Genomic DNA, 16,640 nt, shown 5'->3' on the forward strand with positions numbered 1-16,640 from the left:
TTGAGGGAGAGGTTGTTTTCCTGGCACCACACAGCCAGGTATATTTGTGTGTATTGTGTCTATTTGTGTGTATTGTTGTAAATTGATACTACTGCACTGTTGGGGCTAGAGAACACAAGGAATTCGCTACACCCGCAATAACATCTGCTAAATATGTGTATGTGACCAATATAATTGGATTAGATTTTTGTATGGTAAAAGCAATCATCATGTTATTCTCTTGGTGCACCTTACAAACACACACACACACACACACACAGTAAACTAATAAAAGTTGGGGAGTTTGTCATGTGTGGAGACTCTTATGTTGGCTACCATCAATATTAGCTCAGAAGAAGACTTGAAAGCTACCGTTCTCTGTCTACAGTAGGAGTATATTCAAACTGAATCTTTGTGGATAGTGTGCCCCTTTTGTGTTCCTGTGTTTTGACGGTATACAATTTATGAGGTCTCGGGGTTTACCTTCTTTCTCAAAGGCTATTTACAAAGTAAAGAAATAGTGGGTGTTGAGAAAGATAATACTGTTTACAACAGTGTTCTAAACATGGAAAAGTATGAAAACAGATCAAACGTGCATCATAGGCCACTGTAAGTGGACCTGTCATCCAGGAAATATTGTAAAGCATATGTTAGGCTATGGTATGTCTATTAAATGGGGATGACTCCAATGTGGGCTAGAGAGGAAGCAGATGATCTATCTCACAAAAAATGTTTATCTGTGAAGAAATTTCTTGCATTGATAAATAAATAATGATGTACTTAATCCTTCACAGAAGGCTGGGTTCTTTGTTATGTATTACACATCCTAGGAGAGGAGCTTCACCTGCCTGCCTGTCTGTCTGCTGGACTGCTCAAGCACCTGCCCGCCTGTCTGTCTGCTGGACTGCTCAAGAACCCGCCTGCCTGTCTGTCTGCTGGACTGCTCAAGAACCCGCCTGCCTGCCTGTCTGTCTGCTGGACTGCTCAAGAACCCGCCTGCCTGTCTGTCTGCTGGACTGCTCAAGCACCTGCCTGCCTGTCTGTCTGCTGGACTGCTCAAGAACCCGCCTGCCTGTCTGTCTGCTGGACTGCTCAAGCACCTGCCCGCCTGTCTGTCTGCTGGACTGCTCAAGCACCTGCCTGCCTGTCTGTCTGCTGGACTGCTCAAGCACCTGCCCACCTGTCTGTCTGCTGGACTGCTCAAGAACCCGCCTGCCTGTCTGTCTGCTGGACTGCTCAAGCACCTGCCCACCTGTCTGTCTGCTGGACTGCTCAAGCACCTGCCTGCCTGTCTGTCTGCTGGACTGCTCAAGCACCTGCCTGTCTGTCTGTCTGCTGGACTGCTCAAGAACCCGCCTGCCTGTCTGTCTGCTGGACTGCTCAAGCACCTGCCTGTCTGTCTGCTGGACTGCTCAAGCACCTGCCTGTCTGTCTGTCTGCTGGACTGCTCAAGCACCTGCCTGTCTGTCTGTCTGCTGGACTGCTCAAGCACCTGCCTGCCTGTCTGTCTGCTGGACTGCTCAAGAACCCGCCTGCCTGTCTGTCTGCTGGACTGCTCAAGCACCTGCCTGCCTGTCTGTCTGCTGGACTGCTCAAGCACCTGCCTGCCTGTCTGTCTGCTGGACTGCTCAAGCACCTGCCTGCCTGCCTGTCTGTCTGCTGGACTGCTCAAGCACCTGCCTGTCTGTCTGTCTGCTGGACTGCTCAAGCACCTGCCTGTCTGTCTGTCTGCTGGATTGCTCAAGCACCTGCCTGCCTGTCTGTCTGCTGGACTGCTCAAGCACCTACCACAACATAGGCTATTTTGCTGCTAAACTGTCTAGAGAGTGATCTGATATCTGATTTTTAAAAAGTAAGTACATAAACCTTGCTTTATAGGAACATAAATGTATGTTGTGTCTTATAATTGGGTATGTTATGGGGTGGCATCATTGGTGACTGACATGACTAGTGGTGGCGTACTTTTTCCTATGGCATGGAATTGAAAATTAAATATAAACGTTTTATATTTTCAGTGATATCATAGCTGGTGGTGGCGCGTTTGCATCGGCACGTGGTTCTATAAAAATACACCATTTGTTCTTTAGCGGCTTGCAGAGGTCAGGGGAAATTGAACGGTGCATTTAAAGCAATTCTCTCTTTGAGGGCGAGGAGGAGAACCATGATATTTTATTTCCAGTATGCCTGTACGTGTATGTGTGTTTTCGTGCGTGCGCGTGTCTGTGTGTGAGGCTGGCTGTAGCCCTACGTGTGTCGTCCCCCCTTCTCTCTTTGTCCCTCCTCCATAGTAAGAATCAACCGAGCGCTATCAATCCGCTCGCATCCTGCTGCAAACTAGGATAAGCCACCACCACAACAACCTTCACTTCACTTTCACGTTCATTTAGCCCCTCTCTCTCTCTGACACACCGACCAGCAGCGTCCTATGATTTGCCTGCCTGAGATGCGATTTCGCTCTCCCCTTTCCCGGAGAATATCGTCCGTTACTCCCCACTGAAAGACCATGCCCGAGACGGGGGCGGCGGGAGCAGCAGTCCCTGCAGCAGCGGGTAGCAGCTCCTCCGACAGCAGTGGTGGCACCGAGAGCTCGCGGCACAGACACCGATCGCAAGGCGAAGGGGAAAAGACAGATCAAAGTGCTGCCTCCTCGCAGCAAACGTCATCCGGTGTACTGGGTGAGTCCGTCTTTTCAAAGGGTCGGTTGGGCCGGGGACGGAAATTGAATGTAGAATTGTAGCGACAGGACAGGTGGATGTGGCAGGAAAATTAGATGAGCAGGGCATCACAATATAGCCAATAGCCTACTGCCACCGCAGCGTCTTTTTTGTCTTTATGCACCGGGCCCTTAGAAAAACATCCCACATCTTGTCTTGTTTGTAAAATGATGTATTTGTCCTCAAAGGTCACTGTATATTCGTCGCTGTTTACTAGGCTACAAACATCCTATTCCATATGTTCAGAGACATTGTGTTGTCTATGTAGGCTATCTCCAGCAGCCTGACATGTGGGAGGTTAGCCTGTAAATGCAGCAACGTCCCAGTTGCCAGCTTCTTGACGAATTAACCTTTTAATGTCACCGAAAGATCAGGCGACAGTATTCTGAGCTTCCGAGCGGTCCGGGTTATGATCGTTGGCCACGAAAACATCACATTATACTCTACACTACACAGCCTGTTCAAACCGAAACGGATTTCGCACAATAGACAGATTCATGTTTTGTTATTGAAATGATGTATTGTGGGAAGAATGTTGGTGTCATTGTGTCCCTTCTATCACTGGGTTTATGAATTCGTTCGGCTTTGTAGGGTCTATAAACTGGACCCGTTTATTTGAATAAGCAACATCGGTCATATTCTGCGCGGGGCCTGTATTATTTTTGGGATACGGTCCCGGGGCCTGTGTTATTTTTGGGATACGGTCCATGCTTCATGTGGGAACTGGAGCCGGGATTCTGGGAACTGCATCAGCTGCGTGTGGCTGTTTTCGTGTCTTGGCTGAAGGGCGGCCGAGAGAGCACAGGCAGCATGCTTCCCCAAAAAATACATAAATCGGCCTCACTTGAAGGCAGAGATAACAATTTAAGTTTTAATGGTAATTTTCTGCAATTCAATACATTTCGCCATGGAGTTGGGTGATCACATGTCCCGGATTGTGCGGAACAGTCCCGCATTTTGGCCCTTTGTCCCGTGTCCCGCAACCCCGCAACCAAACAAGCATGTCCAGCAATTGATCAACAAATTCAAACGCCACTGATTTGGATTTAAAAAAATGTGTTCCCTATTTCATTCAGACATTCCAACCTGTCTCTTGCAGTCACGTTGCGCTTATGAAAAAAATCTATATCATAAGGATGTGATAGCCATGGTGATATTAAACACTTCTCCAATCGTTGTAGAGATCTGATATCCTGTGCAGCGCAAGACGAGACGTTGGCCAATGTTTCGTTTCTAGGTGCGCTTCAATTAGCTCGTTCCGTGCAGCAAGAGCAGGGGTGTAGTGCTGCTGGAGCGGACTGTAGCGGACTGTAGCGGGCTGGAGAAGGACTGTAGCGGGCTGGAGATGGACTGGAGCGGACTGTAGCGACCACTCTGCAACTTCTCACAATGGGGCTTTTTTTTGTAAAGTTAGATCAAAGCTTGAATCAATGTCTTTGAATATCACATAATGATTCATTCGTATTCTACATAACATAACCAAATATAATAGCACAGTATAATGTTACTGTTACACCAAAAACACCACCTAATTTCTGATGATATTTTAGGATTGTTTGCTGAATGGTCACTAAACAAACTCACCAGATCACCCCACTAAACATAATATGCTTTGATTGAAACTAAATACACGAAGGCAGGTGTTTTAATCGTTTGCTTACTTTGACTTTGACCTTATGCCAATTAACATAAGCAGAGTAAGGTGTTTATATGACTAATGCCAAACTCGACCTACTGCCATAATGAGTTTAATATTGATTTATTACTGTGTATGTAAAATTACCCACTGAGTGTACAAAACATTAAGAACACCTGCTCCTTCTGTGAATCCAGGTGAATCCAGGTGAAAGCTATGATCCCTTATTGATGTCGCTTGTTAAATCCACTTCAATCAGTGTAAATGAAGGGGAGGAGACATGTTAAATAAGGATTTTTGAGCCTTGAGACAATTGAGACATGTGTTGTGTATGTGTGCTGTTCAGAGGGTGAATGGACAAGACAAAATATTTATTAAGTGCCTTTGAAAGGGGTATGGTAGTAGGTGTCAGACGCTCCAGTTTGTGTCAAGAACTGCAACGCTGAAGGACTTTTCGCACTCAACTGTTTTCTGTGTGTATTAGGAAGGTGTTCTTAATGTTTTGTACACTCAGTGTGCAGTTTACACCATCTGCTCTAATTCACTCACAAAACAGTCACTCAATAAGATCTAAATACAAATTCCCATCAAACTGATGGAGATCAAATGATTGGTATGCAGATACAGTTTGGACCAGTAAAACATTTACCAGTTTCACCAGTAAAACATGAAGAATTGTCATTTGCGATTGACAGTGATTATGGCCTATTTTGAAATTGGGTATGCCTAACTTGGTGAATGAGGATATAAAAAAAATATATATATATATATATTTTGACAATATACAGTGGGGCAAAAAAGTATTTAGTCAGCCACCAATTGTGCAAGTTCTCCCACTTAAAAAGATGAGAGGCCTGTAATTTTCATCATAGGTACACTTCAACTATGACAGACAAAATTAGAAAAAAAAATCCAGAAAATCACATTGTACTTATTTTCCACCATAATTTGCAAATAAATAAATAAAAAATCCTACAATGTGATTGTCCGGATTTTTTTTCTAATTTTGTCTGTCATAGTTGAAGTGTACCTATGATGAAAATGACAGGCCTCTCTCATCTTTTTAAGTGGGAGAACTTGCACAATTGGTGGCTGACTAAATACTTTTTTGCCCCACTGTATGTTGGCCTAGGCAGACATTGCGATTGGAGGATATATTTTATGCATTTTCTATGATGATATAGAATTATACTGATATATTCAACAGGCTACATCTGTCGGTACAAACTTTGAGGAAATTACGACGTCATTCCTATTCTAATTGCGCTCCAGCACCTAAAAACATATCTCTAAACAATGAGTGGGATGGTGGCGAGACAGTTGTTTAAGATACTCTATCAAGAGAGAGTTGTTGAAGATACTCTTTAAGATACTCTATCAACAGAGAGTTGTTTAAGATACTCTATCAACAGACAGTTGTTTAAGATACTCTTTAAGATACTCTATCAACAGACAGTTGTTTAATATACTCTATCAACAGAGATTTGTTGAAGATACTCTTTAAGATACTCTATCAACAGAGAGTTGTTTAAGATACTCTATCAACAGACAGTTGTTTAAGATACTCTTTAAGATACTCTATCAACAGAGAGTTGTTTAAGATACTCTATCAACAGACAGTTGTTTAAGATACTCTTTAAGATACTCTATCAACAGACAGTTGTTTAATATACTCTATCAACAGAGATTTGTTTAAGATACTCTTTAAGATACTCTATCAACAGAGAGTTGTTTAAGATACTCTACCAAAAGACAGTTGTTTAAGATACTCTTTAAGATACTCTATCAACAGAGAGTTGCAGTGGTACGGACGGGAGATGACAAGTGCCTGGATTAGGACCTGTGTCACTTCCTGTGTGAGGTAGGGTCGTACTCTCTGGATGTTGTAGAGCATGAACCTGCAGGAGCGAATCATTGCTTTGATGTTTGTAGAGAACGACAGGGTGTTGTCCAGGGTCACGCCAAGGTTCTTTGCATTCTGGGAGGAGGACACCACAGAGTTGTCAACCGTGATGGAAAGGTCTTGGAGCTGGCAGGCCTTCCATGGGAGGAAGAGCATCTCCGTTTTGTTGAGGTTGTGGGCTGTCATCCAAGCTGAGATGTCTGCCAAGCATACATAGATACGTACCGCCACCTTGGTGTCAGAAGGGGGAAGGAGAAAAGTAGTTGAGTGTCATCACAATGATAGGAGAGACCATGTGAGGATATAACAGAGCCGAGTTACTTGGTGTAAAGAGAAAAGAGGAGAGGGCCTAGAACCGAGCCCCGGGGGACACTAGTAGTGAGAGCACGAGTTGCAGACACATCCTCTCCACGCCACATGGTAGGAGCGACCTGTCAGGTAGGATGCAATCTAGGAGCGTTTAGAGCCTGAGACGTCCAGCCCTGAGAGGGTGGGGAGGAGGATCTGATGGTTCACGGTGTTGAAGGCAGCAGATAGATCTAGGAGGATAAGAACAGAGGAGAGAGAGTCAGCTTTGGCAGCGCGGAGAGCCGCCTTGAAGCCTGAGAGAGATAACGAGAGGGTTTGCCAGAAACAGCACGTTCAAGTGTTTTGGAAAGAAAATAAAGAATGGACACTGGTCTGTCGAGAGGGGAGAAAGAGGTCAAGGCCTAGGGTAGTTCTGTGTGAGTGGGATCAGTGGACTAGTAGGCTGAGTGAATGAGGAAGAAATGTCGTCAACCTTTTTTATGGTTGACAAAGTCATCTGCGGAGAGTGGAGAGGGAGAGTGTAGAGGGAGGAGGTTGAGAGGGAGAGTGGAGAGGGAGGAGGGAGAGTGGAGAGGGAGGAGGGAGAGTGGAGAGGGAGGAGGTGGAGAGTGTAGAGGGAGGAGGTGGAGAGGGAGGAGGTGGAGAGGGAGGAGGTGGAGAGGGAGAGTGGAGAGGGAGAGTGGAGAGGGAGGAGGTGGAGAGGGAGAGTGTAGAGGGAGGAGGTGGAGAGGGAGAGTGTAGAGGGAGGAGGTGGAGAGGGAGGAGGTGGAGAGGGAGAGTGTAGAGGGAGGAGGTGGAGAGGGAGAGTGGACAGGGAGGAGGTGGAGAGGGAGAGTGGAGAGGGAGGAGGTGGAGGATTAAGGATGGAGGAGGAAGTGGAGAAGAGTTTCTCAGGGTTTACATTTTGAGTGATAGAAAGCGGCTCTAGCAGCGAACACAGAGACAGGAAGGAATGGAAGGATGATAGGTCCTCTGGAAGTTGAGTTTTTCTCAATTTCTGCTCAGCTGCCCGCAGCCCTGTTCTCAACCATGGTGCGGGAGTCGAAGGTTGAGCTGATGGGGAGGAAATGGGACAATGAGAATCAGAGGATCCGGAAAGGGAGGAGAGAAGGGTACAAGAGGCAGAGTCAGGTGACAGGAGGGAGAAGGATTTAGCAGAAGAGATAGAGGATTGAAGAGAGTAGTGGGAGAGAGAGAGCGAAGATTGCGGCGGCACATGACCATCTGGGTAGGAGCTGAGTGGGTTGGAGGAGAGATGGGTAGGAGCTGAGTGGGTTGGAGGATAGATGGGTAAGGTTGGAGGAGAGATGGGTAGGGGCTGAGTGGGTTGGAGGAGAGATGGGTTGGGTTGGAGGACAGATGGGTTGGGTTGGAGGAGAGATGGGTAGGGGCTGAGTGGGTTGGAGGAGAGCTGGGTTGGAGGATAGATGGGTAAGGTTGGAGGAGAGATGGGTAGGGGCTGAGGGGGTTGGAGGAGAGATGGGTTGGGTTGGAGGAGAGATGGGTTGGGTTGGAGGAGAGATGGGTAGGACCTGAGTGGGTTGGAGGAGAGATGGGTTGGGTTGGAGGAGAGATGGGTAGGGGCTTAGTGGGTTGGAGGAGAGATGGGTTGGGTTGGAGGAGAGATGGGTAGGGGCTGAGTGGGTTGGAGGAGAGATGGGTTGGGTTGGAGGACAGATGGGTTGGGTTGGAGGAGAGATGGGTAGGGGCTCAGTGGGTTTGAGGAGAGCTGGGTTGGAGGATAGATGGGTAAGGTTGGAGGAGAGATGGGTAGGGGCTGAGTGGGTTGGAGGAGAGATGGGTTGGGTTGGAGGAGAGATGGGTAGGGGCTTAGTGGGTTGGAGGAGAGATGGGTTGGGTTGGAGGAGAGATGGGTAGGGGCTGAGTGGGTTGGAGGAGAGATGGGTTGGGTTGGAGGACAGATGGGTTGGGTTGGAGGAGAGATGGGTAGGGGCTGAGTGGGTTGGAGGAGAGCTGGGTTGGAGGATAGATGGGTAAGGTTGGAGGAGAGATGGGTAGGACCTGAGTGGGTTGGAGGAGAGATGGGTTGGGTTGGAGGAGAGATGGGTAGGGGCTTAGTGGGTTGGAGGAGAGATGGGTTGGGTTGGAGGAGAGATGGGTAGGGGCTGAGTGGGTTGGAGGAGAGATGGGTTGGGTTGGAGGAGAGATGGGTAGGGGCTGAGTGGGTTTGAGGAGAGCTGGGTTGGAGGATAGATGGGTAAGGTTGGAGGAGAGATGGGTAGGGGCTGAGTGGGTTGGAGGAGAGATGGGTTGGGTTGGAGGAGAGATGGGTAGGGGCTTAGTGGGTTGGAGGAGAGATGGGTTGGGTTGGAGGAGAGATGGGTAGGGGCTGAGTGGGTTGGAGGAGAGATGGGTTGGGTTGGAGGACAGATGGGTTGGGTTGGAGGAGAGATGGGTAGGGGCTGAGTGGGTTGGAGGGGAGCTGGGTTGGAGGATAGATGGGTAAGGTTGGAGGAGAGATGGGTAGGGGCTGAGTGGGTTGGAGGAGAGATGGGTAGGGACTGAGTGGGTTGGAGGAGAGATGGGTTGGGTTGGAGGAGAGATGAGTTGGGTTGGAGGAGAGATGGGTAGGAGCTGAGTGGGTTGGAGGAGAGATGGTTAGGGGGTGAGTGGGTAGGGTTGGAGGAGAGATGGGTAGGGGGTGAGTGGGTAGGAGGAGAGATGGGTAGGGACTGAGTGGGTAGGTTTGGAGGAGAGATGGGAAAGGGCTTCGAGGGTAGGAAGAGAGATGGTAGGGGCTGAATGGGTAGGAGGAGAGATGGTAGGGGTTGCGTGGGTAAGAGGAGAGATGATAGGGGCCGCGTGGGTAAGAGGAGAGATGATAGGGGCCGCGTGGGTAGGAGGAGAGATGGGTAGGGGTTGCGTGGGTAGGAGGAGAGATGGTAGGGGCTGTGTGGGTAGGAGGAGAGATGGTAGGGGCTGCGTGGGTAGGAGGAGAGATGGTAGGAGTTGCGTGGGTAAGAGGAGAGATGATAGGGGCCTCGTGGGTAGGAGGAGAGAAGGGTAGGGTAGGAGGAGAGATGGGAGAGAAAAGGAAACAAAATAGTGATTAGAGACCTGGAGGGTGGCTGCAGTGAGATTAGTAGGAGAACAGCCTCTAGTAAAGATGAGGTCAAGCATATTGCCTGCCTTGTGAGAGGGAGGGGACTGGGAAAGGGTGAGGACAAACGAGGCAAGGAGGGGAAAGTAAGAGGTTGAAATAAATGAATTGATAAGTGACAGTGACCACATGTAATTCAAATGAGGATATATACAGGTGACAGTGACCACATGTAATTCAAATGAGGATATATACAGGTGACAGAATGGGAAGAGAAAATCTCCATTTATGAGTAATTGTCTGCCCTGTGCCACCACCGTAACGACCAGATGCTCTCGGACTATGAGAGAACATATGATGAAGAGAGAGCAGCTGGAGTAGCAGTGTTCTCTGGGGTGATCTGTGTCTCCGTCAGGGCCAAACATTGTAGGGACTAAAGGGCAATATACTCTAGGCTTAAATGAACTCAGCCTTGCTGACCGCGGATCGCAGTTCCAAACACTGCCAGAGACGAGGAATTCTACATGGGCTGTACGCGCAGGGTAAACTACATTGGAAGGGTCACAGCCCCGGGGTGGGGAGCGTCTGTAAAACATACAGGCAGAGGAGAGAACTAGGACACTTGACAAGCTACAATATGAGATCACCAGTAGATATCAGAGGAAGATAACCATAACAGGGTAATGCCATGTTAATGATATCTAAGTGAGAGTGACTAACACAATCAATGGGGCCCCCCTGGAAGTCAGGGCCCCTGAGCTCATGCCTTGCATGCCCGTTTGCTATTCGGCCATGATTACTACAAGTTTAGATAGCTGGCTAGACTAATTTACCAATAAATAAAAAATGTGTTAGCTGACATGGCTTTTTTTTATTTTACCTTTATTTAACTAGGCTAGTCAGTTAAGAACAAATTCTTATTTTCAATGACAGCCTAGGAACAGTGGGTTAACTGCCTGTTCAGGGGCAGAACGACTGATTTGTACCTTGTCAGCTCGGCATTTGAACTTGCAACCTTTCGGTTACTAGTCCAACACTCTAACCACTAGGCTACCCTGCCACCTCTACACTCTAACCACTAGGCTACCCTGCCACCTCTACACTCTAACCACTAGGCTACCCTGCCACCTCTACACTCTAACCACTAGGCTACCCTTCCGCCTCTACACTCTAACCACTAGGCTACCCTGCCGCCTCTACACTCTAACCACTAGGCTACCCTGCCGCCTCTACACTCTAACCACTAGGCTACCCTGCCTCCTCTACACTCTAACCACTAGGCTACCCTGCCGCCTCTACACTCTAACCACTAGGCTACCCTGCCGCCTCTACACTCTAACCACTAGGCTACCCTGCCGCCTCTACACTCTAACCACTAGGCTACCCTGCCGCCTCTACACTCTAACCACTAGGCTACCCTGCCGCCTCTACACTCTAACCACTAGGCTACCCTGCCGCCTCTACACTCTAACCACTAGGCTACCCTGCCGCCTCTACACTCTAACCACTAGGCTACCCTGCCGCCTCTACACTCTAACCACTAGGCTACCCTGCCGCCTCTAAACTCTAACCACTAGGCTACCCTGCCGCCTCTACACTCTAACCACTAGGCTACCCTACCGCCTCTACACTCTAACCACTAGGCTACCCTGCCGCCCCTACACTCTAACCACTAGGCTACCCTGCCGCCTCTACACTCTAACCACTAGGCTACCCTGCCGCCTCTACACTCTAACCACTAGGCTACCCTGCCGCCTCTACACTCTAACCACTAGGCTACCCTGCCGCCTCTACACTCTAACCACTAGGCTACCCTGCCACCTCTACACTCTAACCACTAGGCTACCCTGCCGCCCCTCCACTCTAACCACTAGGCTACCCTGCCGCCTCTACACTCTAACCACTAGGCTACCCTGCCGCCTCTACACTCTAACCACTAGGCTACCCTGCCGCCTCTACACTCTAACCACTAGGCTACCCTGCCGCCTCTACACTCTAACCACTAGGCTACCCTGCCGCCCCACTTGTTGAGTGACATAACAAGAGAGAAACCGCTGATGTATGAATTAAAAAATTGCACCTTGTGTATTCTAATATTCTAACTCTCAATTTAGGAAAAATGCTGACTGAGCCCCTCCCAGGGTAACTATCCAGGAAACATAGCTTACAGTAGATGTCGACCGATTATTAGTTTTCAACGCCGATACCGATTAAACATTTTTAAAAAGCCGATACCGATTAATTAGCCGATTTTTAAAATGAATTTGTCATAATGACAATTACAACAATACTGAATGAACACTTATTTTAACTTAATATAATACATCAATAAAATCTATTTAGCCTCAAATAAATAATGAAACATGTTCAATTTGGTTTAAATAATGCAAAAACAAAGTGTTGGAGAAGTAAAAGTGCAATATGTGCTATGTAAGAAAGCTAAGTTTCTTGCTCAAAACATGAGAACATATGAAAGCTGGTGGTTCCTTTTAACATGAGTCTTCAATATTCCCAGGTAAGAAGTTTTAGGTTGTAGTTATTATAGGAATTATAGGACAATTTCTCTCTATACGATTTGTATTTCATATACCTTTGACTATGTTCTTATAGGCACTTTAGTATTGCCAGTGTAACAGTATAGCTTCCGTCCCTCTCCTCGCTCCTTCCTGGGCTCGAACCAGGAACACATCGACAACAAAGCAGCGTTACCCATCCAGAGCAAGGGGAACAACTACTCCAAGTCTCAGAGCGAGTGACGTTTGAAACACTATTAGCGCGCTCCCCGCTAACTAGCTAGACATTTCACTTCGGTTACACCAGCCTAATCTCGGGAGTTGATAGGTTTGAAGTCATAAACAGCGCAGTGCTTGAAGCATTGCGAAGAGCTGCTGCTGCCTACCACCGCTCAGTCAGACTGCTCTATCAAATCATAGACTTAATTATTACATAATAACACACAGAAATACGAGCCTTAGGTCATTAATATGGTCGAATCCGGAAACTATCATCTCGAAAACAAAACGTTTATTCTTTCAGTGAAATACGGAACCGTTCTGTATTTTATCTAACGGGTGGCATCCATCAGTCTAAATATTCCTGTTACATTGCAGTCTTCAATGTTATGTCATAATTACTTAAAATACTGGCAAATTAGTTCGCAACGAGCCAGGCGGCCCAAACTGTTGCATATACCCTGACTCTGCGTGCAATGAACGCAAGAGAAGTGACACAATTTCACCTGGTTAATATTGCCTGCTAACCTGGATTTATTTTAGCTAAATATGCAGGTTTAAAAATATATACTTTTGTGTATTGATTTAAAGAAAGGCATTGATGTTTACGGTTAGTTACAGTCGTGCAACGATTGCGCTTTTTTCGCAAATGAGCTTTTGTTAAATCATCCCCCGTTTGGTGAAGTTGGCTGTCTTTGTTAGGAACAGGCAGGCTCCTCGTGGAGTGCAATGTAAGGCAGGTGGTTAGAGCGTTGGACTAGTTAACCGTAAGGTTGCAAGATTGGATCCCCTAGCTGACAAGGTTAAAAATCTGTCGTTCTGACTTCACTGTAGTCTAATAGTAATAATATGAATCCTGCAGTGATGTTCTCTGTAAGCATTAGTATATAGTCTGTATATTACTATGGACTGTATTTACCAGTTGGTTCATGGGGGAGAAGAAGATTGGAGCTGGAGAGTCAGTGGGTTTTAGTTTCATCTGGATAATCATGATATCACATAACTGCCTTCTCACGTGTCTGTCAGAGCCCCCCCCCCCACACACAGTGTATTGAGTCCTGATGCTTGATTCTCCCTCAGCCCTGCTCCCCGTTTCAGCCGGGCGGGACGGCAAGGATTGGATGATTGGATGTTTCTTCTCCATGCCTTCCTAATCTGTTTCTGTTTAGTCTGAAGTAGTTTTGATCCATTCAGCCACTGTCCTTTGTGACTCCACCCCTTCCGGTCCCTGCCCTCGTCTTCCACATGAATTATACATCCATCATAGGATATAGGCAGCTTCGCCCTATGGGCTCTCGCTGAACGAGTACACTACATAGAGAATAGGGTTTCATTTGGGACACAAACAGCAATCACTGACTGTGTCTGTCTGCAGACTGCTTTAGAGCAGCTGTTGATAAGGAACAGTTCCTTTAGGGAAATTAGGGCATGGATTTCACAGTGGATACTCATTCAACCACAACATCAAAGGGGTTTGTTTTGATTGGTTGGGAGGGAGGTTCCCTAATCTGATAAGAAGAGGTATTGGTTGTTAGGAGTCTTACTCTTCTAAACATGGACTTGGTCTGTGCTTATTTATTATTATTTAAATGTAACCTTTATTTAACTAGGCAAGTCAGTTAAGAACACATTCTTATTTACAATGATGACCTAGGAACAGTGGGTTAACTGCCTTGTTCAGGGGCAGAATTACACATTTTTACCTTGTCAGCTCGGGGAATCGATCTAGCAACCTTTCGGTTACTGGCCCAACACTCTAACCCCGTAGGCCACCTGCCGCCTAGTAACAAGTATATTTCCCAATTATCATTGGTTTAACTCTATCTCTCTCTGTAGATCAAGTGAATCACTGATCTTAGCGTTACCCAGGTAAAAACATCTCAACCCAAAGAGAATTCGCTTGGAAAACAAACTCTGAGCATGAGACTGTGGAGCGCATTGAGAAACACCCATCCTTGTCTAAAACAATCAGATCATGAGAACTGTTTTCACTCTGCCGACTCAAACATCCTCAGAAAGTGGCACCCGATCTATTCTGGGATCTTGGTGAGATAGGAGGTTCGAGGGGTCCATTTTGGGAAAACTTAGTTTCATTCTTTAGAGCTCAGCATTAATAAAGACACTTCACCTTGTGCAATAATGCATGAGTGAAATGTTTTAAGCAGGGATGTGCACTCTGACTCAGCACACATCATCCACACAGCCTTGGCACTGGCAGGGATTCCACTTTCTCTGGGTATCTCTCTTTACCCCTCAGCGAGAAGTCCCCCACTCTGGTTTAAGCAGATTTAGACAGGTACAATGCCACACAGCTTGGTTTAAATACATATATCCTCTGTGACAGCACTGAAAAGCAAAGCAAATTATTCAAAAGCATCAAACTTGCCACACTTGTAGAAGCAAGAAGCTACAATTTTTACTGCAGACATTGTAATATATTCTATCTGATCCTATTGTATTATATTCTATCTGATCCTATTATGTTCTATCTGATCCTATTATATTCTATCTGATCCTATTGTATTATATTCTATCTGATCTTACTATGTTCTATTCTATCTGATCCTATTATATTCTATCTGATCCTACTCTGTTCTATTCTATCTGATCCTATTATATTCTATCTGATCCTACTCTGTTCTATTCTCTCTGATCCTATTATATTCTATCTGATCCTACTCTGTTCTATTCTCTCTGATCCTATTATATTATTTTCTATCGGATCCTATTGTATTCTATTCTATCTGATCCTATTCTGTTCTATTCTATCTGATCCAATTGTATTCTATTCTATCTGATCCTATTCAATTCTGATCCTAATCTGTTCTATTCTATCTGATCCTATTATATTCTATATGATCCTACTCTGTTCTATTCTGTCTGATCCTATTATATTATATTCTATCTGATCCTATCTGATGCTATTGTATTATTTTCTCTCATAGCACCATAGGGATAGAATACAGTACAGTATAGCACCATAGGGATAGAATATGGTACAGTATAGCACCATAGAGATAGAATACGGTACAGTATAGCACCATAGAGATAGAATACGGTACAGTATAGCACCATAGAGATAGAATACGGTACAGTATAGCACCATAGAGATAGAATACGGTACAGTATAGCACCATAGAGATAGAATTGTATTATTTTCTCTCATAGCACCATAGAGATAGAATACGGTACAGTATAGCACCATAGAGATAGAATATGGTACAGTATAGCACCACAGAGATAGAATATGGTACAGTATAGCACCATAGAGATAGAATATGGTACAGTATAGCACCGCAGTATAGAATATGGTACAGTATAGCACCATAGGGATAGAATATGGTACAGTATAGCACCATAGGGATAGAATATGGTACAGTATAGCACCATAGAGATAGAATACGGTACAGTATAGCACCATAGAGATAGAATATGGTACAGTATAGCACCATAGGGATAGAATACGGTACAGTATAGCACCATAGAGATAGAATATGGTACAGTATAGCACCATAGAGATAGAATTGTATTATTTTCTCTCATAGCACCATAGAGATAGAATGCGGTACAGTATAGCACCATAGAGATAGAATATGGTACAGTATAGCACCATAGAGATAGAATATGGTACAGTATAGCACCATAGAGATAGAATACGGTACAGTATAGCACCATAGAGATAGAATACGGTACAGTATAGCACCATAGAGATAGAATACGGTACAGTATAGCACCATAGAGATAGAATACGGTACAGTATAGCACCATAGGGATAGAATATGGTACAGTATAGCACCATAGAGATAGAATACGGTACAGTATAGCACCATAGGGATAGAATATGGTACAGTATAGCACCATAGAGATAGAATACGGTACAGTATAGCACCATAGAGATAGAATACGGTACAGTATAGCACCATAGAGATAGAATACGGTACAGTATAGCACCATAGAGATAGAATACGGTACAGTATAGCACCATAGAGATAGAATTGTATTATTTTCTCTCATAGCACCATAGAGATAGAATACGGTACAGTATAGCACCATAGAGATAGAATATGGTACAGTATAGCACCATAGAGATAGAATATGGTACAGTATAGCACCATAGAGATAGAATATGGTACAGTATAGCACCGCAGTATAGAATATGGTACAGTATAGCACCATAGGGATAGAATATGGTACAGTATAGCACCATAGGGATAGAATATGGTACAGTATAGCACCATAGAGATAGAATACGGTACAGTATAGCACCATAGAGATAGAATATGGTACAGTATAGCACCATAGGGAT

General features: G+C 45.7%; 1 protein-coding gene across 4 annotated transcripts in view; it reads left to right on the forward strand.

Moving 5' to 3' along the window:
* The first annotated feature begins 2,181 nt into the window (after positions 1-2,181).
* ano8b (anoctamin 8b) overlaps positions 2,182-16,640 on the forward strand; it is a 104,089-nt gene continuing 89,630 nt past the window's right edge. For 3 of the 4 annotated variants that reach the window (XM_031785520.1, XM_031785521.1, XM_031785523.1), the window contains exon 1: positions 2,182-2,654. In XM_031785520.1, the coding sequence (XP_031641380.1) occupies positions 2,483-2,654 (172 nt within the window). In that variant the 5' untranslated portion in view covers positions 2,182-2,482. The remainder of the gene's footprint in view (positions 2,655-16,640) is intronic. The other variant, XM_031785522.1, reaches the window with a different exon arrangement.

Source organism: Oncorhynchus kisutch, linkage group LG13 (genome assembly GCF_002021735.2).
Source record: "Oncorhynchus kisutch isolate 150728-3 linkage group LG13, Okis_V2, whole genome shotgun sequence".
NCBI lineage: Eukaryota > Metazoa > Chordata > Actinopteri > Salmoniformes > Salmonidae > Oncorhynchus > Oncorhynchus kisutch.